General features: G+C 38.7%; 1 protein-coding gene across 2 annotated transcripts in view; it reads left to right on the plus strand.

The window, feature by feature from the left end:
- Positions 1–11,041, plus strand: part of ptn (pleiotrophin) — a 49,648-nt gene extending 38,607 nt beyond the window's left edge. For both annotated transcript variants that reach the window (XM_088348547.1, XM_088348548.1), the window contains exon 5: positions 10,689–11,041. In XM_088348547.1, the coding sequence (XP_088204673.1) occupies positions 10,689–10,744 (56 nt within the window). In that variant the 3' untranslated portion in view covers positions 10,745–11,041. The remainder of the gene's footprint in view (positions 1–10,688) is intronic.
- The last annotated feature ends 1,492 nt before the right edge of the window (positions 11,042–12,533 follow it).

A 12,533-nucleotide genomic window follows, 5' to 3' on the forward strand; every position in this document is an offset into this window, starting at 1 on the left:
GATTGGCGGGGAATTCGGAACAGCTGGTGGTAAATGACAACAGACAGGTGGAACAGATCAAGCCGAAGTGACAGAGCAGGGAGGTTATTGGTGCTGCTTACCGTTAGAGAGAGAGCTCATGACAGTATGATATATATATTTTTTATGATCAAACCAAATAAAACATGTTTTTACGTTCTGGCCCCTGGGCACAATGCTTCTGAAAACATATTTACCGTATTTTCTGCCCTATAAGGCGCACCTAAAAGCCTTTATTTTTTCCAAAAACTGACCATGCGCCTTATAATACAGTGCGCCTCATATATGGATCAATATTAAGTCGCAAGGTCTCGCAACAAAGGCAAGCAGCTGCCGACTAGATTTTTCCTCGTAGGCGATGTGTTCCGTGGTGTATGCTGGGATACATATGCCGGCGTTTCATTTCCCAGCCAATGTGTCAATCATCATTTGAATCGATCACTATTGGCTAAAGTTATACGGAGGTAAAGGGGACGGATCCTTTTTATCATTTACAGGCTCGCATAGGCTAAAGGGGCAAAACAAAGCCTGCAATTGGCTGAAAAAGATGAATGTGAATAGCAAGTTTGGTTGTCTACGGCATAGACAAAACATGTTTTACCATTCTGTATTTGTAAATATTTTACTCTCCTGGATTTACTACACTCACGGCAATAAGAGGACCATGGTTGCACATTATTATTGAACGCAACGACTTCGGTGAGCTACTCCGGCTATATATTTTCCCAGTATCTTGTTTCAGAGTGATCTGGATGTTTCTGTGATGTGTCTTTTTTAAATTAAACTCAATTCCAAGTGTTTATTGTCATATGCACAGTAAAGTTGCGAGCAAAAAAGAAAATAGAAACTAAGGAATGGTTGGTATTTCTTGAATCCCAAGACTTTAACCTTCCGAATGATATTTGGAACGATGCATTTGGGTGACATTGTACGGACACCGCATCCGCACGTGTCTACGACACGTATTTGCTTCTTTGCAAGCTTTCGGAATGTTAAGGGGGTAATAAGTTTGACTGAACTATCTGACTGTTTTGTCGACGTTCCCATTGTAGCGCCTTATACTCCGGTGCGCCTTATGTATGGAATCTATAGGACCAAAAACTATTTTTTGGGGGTGCGCCCTATAACCCGGTGCGCCCTATAGTGCGGAAAATACGGTATACATTATGGCACTGAATGGGTTAAAGACATTTAATGGATTATTTGAGGAACGTTTTGGAAACATAGTCAATTGCAACTTCCCTGCCATCTCCAAAACCGCTGTGGTGAGGCCCCTTCTGAAAGAAAACAATCTTGACCAGATCATTCTTAACAATTATCATGCATTGCACAATTTACCGCTTATAAGCGAGATTTCAGAAAACATTTTTTTATTCAGAAGAAAACAAAATTTTTAAGAGACATTTCAGTCTGGCTTTAGGATCAACCACAGTACAGTGTCTGCCCTTTAAAGATTTGGAAAAATATAGTTAAAATCTGGATTTTAATAAACTTACAGTTGCCGCCTTTAATACAGTAGATCAGAGTTTCTCAACTGGTGGGTGGGGACCCACAATTTGGTCACAGACCAATTTTAAGTGAGTCATGGGCCTTTTTCATTTCTCTCCTCCGCACTGGTGTATTTTTATCACTTGGAGTCTCAGTAGTTTGTAGTCTTTCTTTTGCTTGTTAGCAAAGGTTTTTTGATTGCACTACACCATACAGCGACATCTACTGCTCAAATAAAATCCACGGTCCCTTTCAAAGATAAAATTGATTATTTGATGTATTTCCCTGTACAACTTCACGGGCTGATAATAATCAGTATATATAAAATAAAAACCTGCTGCAACCTACTTGGCTAAACACTAGAAGAAAGAAAAAATAAACTATTAAACAATGGCATGGTTTTTAAAAAATTGGGCAGGTTTCTGGTGCACACTAGATGAGGTCTCACGGCACACTGGTTTAAAAAAAAGTTTAGTCCAGTCATTTCAATGCATTGCAAATCTAATCGTCGTCACTGATATAGCATCGTGAAAGCTGTCTTCAACATGGATGTTCCTTTCTGTCCCGCTAATAAATGTGCTCAATTTGCCTGCTTGTGATTGCGCCCTCAGAATTTTGCTCTTACTTAGACGTTGAGCCCGAAGCGCAGAGTGGAGGTGGGGAGGTTAACTCACTATTCAAAGGTAATTACACGACGTTAACTTCCCTGTACCACTGAAGGGATGAAAACCCAATGGCGGGATGTCAAACAATGTGCAGAATATTTCATCGCGAGGCAGCAAGCCGAGCAGGAGTGAGTCAACGGCCTTTTGTTAGCTCTGCAAACTCGGGACGTAATTGACCCGCAAACACACTGCCAAATTGTCGGCGAATCCTCGCGGACCCGTCGCCTTATCGCACTCGGCAGATGACACCCGCACTAGCTTGCGTGACCGGGTGAACGCTCGAATTAGCATGGCCAACGTGCTCGAGGAAGGTAAAGGTCCGAGGCGCTGTCCCAACAGGCGGTCATTTTTTCTCAAAATTAACATGGTGCAGAGGGGTCCTCAGCTTTTTTCTTTATTGCACAGAGTACTGTATTTTCCGGACTATAAGGCACACTTTCAATCTCCGAATTGGCCACATATTTGAACATGCTCCTAAAGTAAAAGTAAAGTAAAGGAAAAAAAAAAGATAGTAAATTTTCCCATTTTTGTTTGTTTTCTGTTTAATTCCTTTCTTTATTTTCTTTCCTTTTTTCTTTATTTTCCGCTACTTTTCTTTTTGTTCCTTTTGTATTTTGCCTCTTTTACTTATTTCTTCTTTTATTCCTTTTTATTCTTTTGTCTCTTTTTGAGAAAAGCTGTGTAAAAATAGAAAGAAAAGGGTGTTTTTTTGCTCACTTTCAGTCTCCGTAGCTTGTAGTCTGCCTTGGACTCAATTTTGTTAACACTGCATATTACAGTGACATCTCGTGGACAAATACAAAACACCGTCCCTTTAAGAATGGAAAGGTTTTTATCAGCGCTGAATATGTGGAAAAGCCCATATTTCCCAACCTCACCCGTACCCTAGCTTCAGTGGCCTTAAACTCAATTTCGTTTGAGACCTCTGCTTTATGTTATACTTCAGTTTATGAACAATGATTAATCAACCTATAATCATTGCAACGGTATGCAAACCAGGAGCTTGGCAGAGAGGGCGAATATTAAAAAAAGCAGAAGTGGCCAACTTTTATACCAAAACAAAAATCTTAATCTTTGGAGCGGTTTGTTCACGCACTAAGACTTTATGTCGCTTTAAAATTCATACGCTCCCCTACTTACGAACATTCGACTTACGCAAAATGGTAGATACAATTTTTTTTAAAGGATTTCGTAAAATATCCGGACATTGCTGTAAGTTAGATTTTGTATTGTGTGCACCTTTTTCCGAGTACAGGACCTTGCTGTAGTGCTTCTTCCCGCCGCGTGGCGCTGTGAGAGATGACCCAGCAACCACACCGAAAAATTAATCTGGCTTCTACTTCCTGGTTCGCGGGTAATCAAAACTAGGTGTGCAGTACTGTATCGCTAGCGCGCTAAGAACTTTGACGTTTTTATTGTTTATTATCTCGTGCATCCATTAAATATGGTTGGTGTAAAGTGTAAGGAAGAGGCGAGCTATTTATTTTGAAAGGTAAGTGGAATAAGAAAGCTTGATGCCTTTGAGAAAAAGGTCGGAACGCTTTTTTTCGGCCACTTTTTACCACGAAAGAGGTTACAGAAGATTCGGGTTACGAAGTACCGTGAAATCCGGACTGTAAGGCTGCACCCAGTGTATTTGTAAAAGAAAAAACATTTGTACATACATGACTATAAGTCACATGTGCCCACATTGAAACATGAGGTATTTACAAAGAAAGACCGTACACAGGAAGAGTTTTAATAATATCCTGTGCCTTAACGTTCCAACGGCCCGCTGGTGGGCCGCTGGACTTTTGAAAAACCAATACGTGTCTGTACGATGTCACCAGTCACTGGAATATGTCATGCCACATATTATTGGAAAGCATAAACTCTTGGTATTTAAATTATAATAATTGGAGAAACATCATGATCAGTCTGAAACAAGATACCCGAAAACTATAAAGCCGGCGTGACTCACCATTACGTTCCCTGGCCGTCTTCAACTTCTTTGCCCGTGAAAATGGTTTCATTACATTACATACAATCCGTTCATGTAAAAAAATTACTCCAAAACACACGATAAGGCCTCATTATTTACGTTTACAAATGGACAGACTTGTAAAATTATTCTCATTATGGTAGTTAGCCCTCCCCTTTCGGTTGACATATTTTTATGATAAGGGTCTGTTTATACTAGTTTTATTCATGCACAAAGCGCGAAGTTACATTAAACTTGCGTCTTCCTCGACACATGTATTCCACCTGTCTTACTCTTGCCTTAACTGTTCAGGCGCCTCCTGGAGGCCTTTAGAAAAAAATGCATTAATTGGCCACATTATTGCCTAAGCTGCAGGGTTGAAAGCTTGCAAAAATAGTTGTGGCTCATAGTGTGAATTTTACGGTACCTAAACAGGAAAATATTGCCCCTAGTTGCAAAGGTGTTTTAGGATACAAAGTAAAAAATACAGTACAGTACGCACTCCTAGTTGCTGCTCCCAGAGTTACCGAACCTAAAAAAGCTGGCTATCGCTTAAATTCCTCCTGTAAACCCAGTGCTCATGTGTGCTCCCAGCATGCTCTTTGTGTCACCGTTACGACGAGGAAGAGGGGGGAGGATCATTCAATTAGCCCAAACTAAAAATATTTTAGAAAAATTAAATGTAGTCTTGGAATTTGTGGAAAATAATCACTCGCAAATAGTGTTGACAAGTCGGGCTATTGTTACTTCTGCCTCGCGTGTCTGACTCGGATTGTCTAAAGCCGGCAAAGCAAACGTCGTTGGATCAGTTTTTAAAGAAACGCAGGGCAAAAAGGTGTATGAGCAGGGTTGGGTAGGGTTACTTTAACTTGATTACTTTCAATTACTTTTGGATTACTCCAATACCAAATAAGCTAATAAAAGACAAAAGAAACTAAATACCAATAAAATTACTACATTTTGTGCAGGCTTGGTGAGTAACGGAATACAAGGAACTGCAAAAATTATGTTGGCAACCTGTTTGGATTTATTTTCATTTTGTTTCTGTCACATTTTATGTTAGTTTTGCCGGAGATAAAATATTTAGTTTCTTTTGTCTTTTATTAGCATATTTGGTATTGGAGTAATCTAACTGTAATTGAAAATAATCAAGTTAAAGTAACCCTACCCAACCCTGTGTATGAGTATTTCTACTCTTTCCTTTATTCTTTGTTTTTTTTTAAATAATGTGCCTCTCGCTTTATGTTTATTGTGCGGTAATCCAAATTTAGCAGATGTTGTTTCATGATTTATCTAAAAATATATTATATTTTTGTGGGGCCAGGAACGGATGAGCACATTTACATTTAAAAGGAGTCTCTACTAATGAAGTTTTCAAGTTACAAAGGTACTCCCAGAATGAATTGAATTTGTAAGTAGAGGCACCACTGTAAAAAAAAAATGTTTTTCTCTTTATCCCCCTGTTTCTAAGTCAGTCCATGCATAATGCTACATAATCATTGGCAACGTAGAGATTAAAGCAACAAACACAACCTGAAGAGCCGTTTGGACTGGAAGTAGCCGACTCTTTTTAGTGAGCCAAGCTGAAAAGAACGGCTCTCTAAAAATAGTCTTTTCAAGTGGTCTAGGATGCCAAATCGGTGTTTCATGTTTCCTCAGAAAAGTTCAAATTCTTTGACATACAACTTTATTAAAATAATGGAAATAGTTACTCTCCCTGGTAACAAGTTACTTTAACTATACAATTATTCCTTTACTAACTCACTCACTCGTTACTCGTTTCAAAAGAAGTAGTGAGTAACTATAACTAGTTATTTTTTTAAAGTAAAATGCCCAACACTGGCCACATCGCAATATTGATTAGAACTCAGCAGTCGTGAAGCCCTACTCTAAAATTTGAATTAGTATTCAAAAAGACTGATTATTTCTTCCCCATCTCTGCATACCCACAATGCTGTTTCATCTTCAGTGCTGGTTCATTACATTCTCCTAATTACGATTTGATATTTTCATTTGCCACATAATTGAATCCGTAAATCCTTTCATGTTTATTTTCGACAACGAATCAAAAATACCTCCGGATTCGACGCGGGGAGCCCAAAAAGCCGGAGCCATCCCTTTTTGTGGACTTTGTCGTTAACTTGATTGTCGTGTTGATTCGTTAAATTAGAAACACGGGCGTCCTCCTGTCGCGGCACATATCGTTTGCCGTAATGCGGCGCGAAACAGCAGGGCGGCGGCGGCGTGCACGGCGCTCCCGCATCCAATTCAATCCCCTTTAATGACCGCTCAGCCTAAGCCGGAAGAATTCGATTAGCTGAAATGTGATTGGGGGTACATAACAAGCTGCAAGGACACAGAAACACACTTGAGGCGCAATGGTGGGGGGCTGTTTCACTTTTTGACGCTTGTATAACATGGTGTGGAAATACGAACATTTTCACACACACTTGAAGCTGAAGCATGTTCCTTCCAGGGTTTTCCCAGGCAGGGTAGTGACGGGAATTCCGGTGTACTGCCGAAATATTTTACCATGTCAAGGCACCCTACCGGGGTGTCAAATTTAAATGGATAGGGGACCGAATCAAAAATTTGACTACAAGTTAGGGCCGGTGTTCTGTCAAAACACCATACCCCATCGAGACGTCCTACCGTAGGCTGATCCGACATCAATTTTGCATTCTTTCAAGTAAAACCAGCAACAATAAAACTCAGAATTGTTGCAAACAGAGCTTTTACTAATGATATAAAACGAGGGTAGACATGCATACATACACTATACACTGCTTGATTATTGTGGTCTACAGACGACATCATGTTTAAAAGCTACCACAGAAATCATGCCAGGCTTAAAAAATAAGTCAGAAAACATTATTTCGAGGCAGTTAAAAAAGTCAACTAAGGTCACTAGGCAACGGTGGGACGTCCTGGCGGAAAGAAAGACATTTCAGAACACCGACTCTTTTGGCCCGGCTCACTGAAAGGGCTGGCTCTTTCAGCTCCTAAATGGCGCTTCAGATTGTTAGTGTTACTTTAATGCTGTGTTTTGTAACATTATGCACAAAACAGGTGACAAATCAAGAAAAAAATAAGAAAAAAAACAGATATAAAAGAAGAAAAAAACTGAGAAAAAAAGTAAAAAAGAGAGAACAAGAAGAACAGAGAAAAAAACAAGAAAAAATAAGAAATAAGCAAGGAAAAAAACAAAGAAGATTTTTTTTAAAAAAAGGAAACAAGATAGAAGATGGAAGAAACTAAAAAAAGAAAAACAAAGATCAAAAGCAAGAAAAGTGAAAAACAAGAATAAAGTAAAGTAAAATAGGTAGAGAAGGGAAATAAGAAGAAAAAATAAAGAAAAAAGACTTTGGAGGTGTCCATTTATTCTTTATATTACCAATAATAATAAATATTATGCACACTATAAATTAATAATTAAAATAATCTATCATTACAAGAGACAAAAAGCATCTCGAATTACTTGCTCTTGATTTCTGGGGTGCCGTCTCCCGTTGATTACTTCCAAAGTTTGGCTCATAGAGCCGTCTCGTACACCATTTAAGGGAAACATGTGGGCGGACAAAATATACACTAGTCGCCGCGATTTGAGTGCAAATGGTCAGCCTACCATTTCATTTTCTGTGACAAACAACATTTAATGGCCACCCATCCATCTCCCAACTCGCATATGGGAAACACTGAAAGCGTTGTTTTTTTAGAGCCAGGGTTTTATGTTGGGCGTACCTTCAAACCTGCTTTTTGGTTGAACAAACTTTAATTTCTACCTATGCACACTATCTCTTGTCTCTATAGGGGGTCTTTTGTGGGTTTACTAAGGATAGAGATCACTACCAAGTTGCTAGGTTTCCTGAGGCCAAAGGCAGAAAAATTGCAGACTTCTTATGTTCTGTATGTATGTTTCAACCATTTCTTTTTCTACAATTCTTTTGTGGGTATACCCATTATTGATAATCCTACCAAGTTTCAAGTGATAAAAGGAAAATGTAACATTTTTTTTTCCTGAGGCAGATTCCACCCAAACAGTTGCTGTTACACCTAGACCTAGGGGTCTCCAACGTGGGGCTGTGGTCACCAGGGTGCCCCTTAAGGACAGGTGCCTGCAGACCTGTTCTGAAAATAACTCACCAGCGCTGGGTTTAAACATTTTTGTGTGAAGTGCTAGTAAATGCTTGCAAATGTTGCCATGTTACTTTATTTTCAGGCATTGTTTTGGGGGAGTTTTTAGTAAAGATAGTCATCACTACCAAGTTTCAAGTTGTGAAGAAAATCCAAGTGGTTATAGTTCCTAAGGCGAAACGGAGACAAATTGCAGACTTCCTCTGTATTTTGAAGCATTTATTGGTGAGTTACTTTGTGGGTCTAATCATGTTTATTGTTGGTTAAAAATCCGTTATAAATGAGGGATTGAATTTTAAGAAAAAAAAAACAATTCAAGGGGCAAGAATTCATGGACGTGACTCCAGAAATGTTGGTATCTGTCAAAAGATGATATTGATCTACTGGTCCAGGATTGCAAACACAGCATCCTGCTGGGGGTTGAACATTCTGATTATGTTTGCTTTTCCGTCCCCCCATCTTAGCGCCCTGATCCGTCTGCTGGGGGCCGACTGTATCTCTTTGGTCCGCCTCATCCCCATCCCCATCTCTCTTGGTAACCCCTCTGCTTCTCCGAGGTGGAGGGAGCTAGGCTCTTATCTCCCAACAGGCAGACATGAAAAATCACATCTGAGCCCGAGATTGCTGCCCCCGCTACCGTCACCCCCGTCTGGCGAGCCCGTGACAGCCAATTTCTGCCCGCCTTCATTAGAATTGATGCACATGTAGCTGTCAATCAAAGCACCGTCGGATGTAAACTTTCTAAAGCAGATTCTCCGGCTCAATTTCGGGGGAGCTTTCCAAGATGAACTCCTTCTCTAGATTTGATCTGATTGCTACAAAATTGGAACCTCATGTAAGAGAGAGATGAATGAAGCTACAAGGCAAAGGGTGCAAGGATCTGTCGGGGTATGCGAGTGTAGCATGGCTGCAAACTTTGATGGAAAAAGAAGAAAACTCTCAGGTCAGAGCCTAAGTAAAAGTGAAAATTGAAAGCCCAAATTGGCTTCATTCCACATAGAAACCTGGCGGGTATGACAGGTAACATTTTTCACATCAGTACCGAAAATATCAGGTAGGCCTCAAGACTGATATTCTATACCTATGACACTAATACAGTGGTGGGAACATTTTCTGTACCACTGACTGGAAATATTTTCTTCACATCAAAAGTCGTTAACCAATATAAAGTGACTTTTATTCTGAAGCATAAATCACAGTCTCAAGTCGGACAACTGGTCGACCAGACATATGCACTGTACATCAAATATTTTTTTAAAACAAAGTAAACAGTTCAACAATAGAATACACAACAAAGTGTGTTTAACACTGCATTGTAAATCTACCAACCTGGCCGACAATACTAGCATTGCTACCTTTATACACCACCAAATTAACATGCCCCACCCCATGGACGAAACAAGAATAACAATGATTGACACACATACATTTTTACTCCTAGAGGCGCTATTCTCCAACCTAAACTTACTAGGATGACAAATAAACGGAGCAGAGTGGACTCGGTCAAGCTGATAGTTTCTTCAATTTAGTCAAAGTAACGCACCAATTTTGACCGTCAGTAATGGTAACAGCGTAGTAGGAGTGGAAAAAATATTCCTTAGAGTTACCTGTTACTGAAAAAAATAACGCTGTTGCGTAACAACAAACGGTGCAGTGTTAATCTAACAACCTGAGACAAATTAGACATTCTGTACTTCTTCGATCATCTATCCAGTCAAACAGACAATCCTACCCCTTCTCAAACCACGTATTGTATCTGAGGAGCAGAATCTTCGGAAACATTGCCTCAGATAGCTGGTTTCTTAACACAAAATAGACTTGAATCAAGGCTTAACAACAAACAAGCTTGCATTGGACAGCTTCACAGGTATCTGACCCTACAGGTCAGATAGGATAGAAGGAAAAACTCAAAATCTCGGTATAAGGAAAATAAGAAACCTCAAGAAGGAGCCGCAAAAGATGTATTTCCCCTTCTCGGAGGACCAGGCTGCAATGGATGTTTCAAGGGCATCAACAAACAATACACAGACGTCTTCAGCACGGAATATAGGTCTTTCGTAAGCAATAGAATAGAAGTGTGATTTAATCCTATATATAAACCGTTCCACTGAGGTTGCAAATCAAATCTCAGAAGGCAGAGCATTCCACAGCACCAGGAATGAAGAGAACTCTCGAACCTGTGGATTTCTTCTTGGCTCTAGTAGATCCGTATTTTTCGAGCGAAGGCTGAGGGCAGGAACATGGGGGGAAATTAAATCTAAAAGATATCAGGGGGCAAGACGATGCATAATTTATCATAATACCAACATAACTTTAAAATCACACTTAAACTGACATCGAGTCAGTGAAAGTCAGGAAACGTGCAAACATGCTCTCTTTATTCAACAATTCTCTAAACAGTCTGATTTTCCTTTGGGTTTTAGATGCCAAGAAACAGAAGAAAGAAGGCAAGAAACGAGAACGCGGCCAAATGGACTGATGATGCTGAAGACGAGGAGAAGGATGAAATCGACTGTCCAATAGGCTTTCGCGGGAAAATGCCCGCGCAAATAAGACCCGTAGTGTGTATAATCAGTGATATCTAGAAACAGACCGGAAGTTATAATCCTTTAATCTGCAACCATCACTGGAATATTTTACCTTTCCTTTTGCTGCTTTGTATTTGTTGTTACCTCAATTTACCAGTTTTTTTAAATCCTATTAATCCCCATTCTTGTTAACACCCAAACCCACATTCCTTGGTTTTCGTAGAATGCAAATAAAAGAATAAAATGTATTTTTTTTTACAATTTTTTTTACATTTTACAAAAAAGATGGCAAAATTTTTTAACCTTTAACTGTAGTTTAACAAAAAGGTTTTTTGGGGAAATATTTCATGTTGAGTAGGTACAGATTTGAGTATTTGGAGGGTTCAAAAATCTTTTTTTTTTTTTTTTTTTAAACATTCTGCTAAAAATAAAAAAAAACAACAGACCATTGACACATTTTTTTTTGCTGATTTTAAGCATCCTTTTTCCATTTTACTATATTTTACTTTTATTTCTACATTAAAATGAGAACATTCATATATATGTATATATATATATATATATATATATATATATATATATATATATATATATATATTAATTTGACTCTAAAGTCAGAAAGTGTAGTCAAGTGAGAATCCTTAAAACTTAAATTTTTGCTATTAAATTTTGCATTGTGTAAAATAGGCAATATATAGTTTCCTCTTCCCACTTAGAAAAAAAATGCTTCAAATAGTTGCTGTTACACCTAGACCTAGGGGTCTCCAACGTGAGGCTGTGGTCACCAGGATGCCCCCTAAGGACAGCTGAGGTGCCTGCAGACCTGTTCTGAACATAACTCACCAGCGCTGGGTTTAAACATTTTTGTGTGAAGTGCTAGTAAATGCTTGCAAATGTTGCCATGTTACTTTATTTTCAGGCATTGTTTTGGGGGAGTTTTTAGTAAAGATACTCATCACTACTATTAGTTCACTACCATAGTTCCTAAGGCGTAAAGGTAGACAAATGCAAAGGGAGACAAATTGCAGACTTCCTCTGTATTTTGAAGCATTTATTGGTGAGTTATTTTGTGGTTCGAATCGTGTTCAGTGTTGGTTAAAAATCGTTAAAAATCTAGGGTCACAACTAGAGTTACATAAATGTAGGGCTAAGGTTAGGAGTTAGGGTTTGGGGGCAAGTTACGGTTTTAAACTTGGTTAAGGGTTCCAAGGTTAAGGGTTAAGGGCTAGGGTAGGGTTTAAGTCCAAGGTTTAGGCTACTGATCCTTTTAGTGGTTAGTAGAGCCTATAAAACCCTAACCTGGAAATAAGATAGTAATAACAAGATAAGTTGTCAGTTTTGAGAAATACATATCAAACTGGGGGCCTTTTGCACTAATAGATAATAAAAAATAGCTCTCTGTGACAATATTGCATTTATTGCAAATTGATTTTTTGACTTTAGTTTAATAAAATTCATACATGCAAACCTTTCGACATTAAAAAACAGTAGATTTTACAGCACAACACATTCCGTTTATATTAAAAACACAAACACTTGTTTTAAATATGGAAGTGGCAAACTTTTACCAAAATTGAAATCTGATGGGATCGTTGGAACAGATAAAAGAATGAAATGTATTTTTGTTTTTTTAAGCATTTTTTATTTTCATATTGAAAGAATATGGAACAATTTTTAACCACTAGGATGCATGAAAAAAGGTCAATTTGCTTTACAGTGGAGTGACCGAATGGTGAACAA

This window comes from Urocampus carinirostris, chromosome 11, assembly GCF_059441175.1.
Source record: "Urocampus carinirostris isolate Australia breed hairy pipefish chromosome 11, RoL_Ucar_1.0, whole genome shotgun sequence".
Taxonomy (NCBI): domain Eukaryota; kingdom Metazoa; phylum Chordata; class Actinopteri; order Syngnathiformes; family Syngnathidae; genus Urocampus; species Urocampus carinirostris.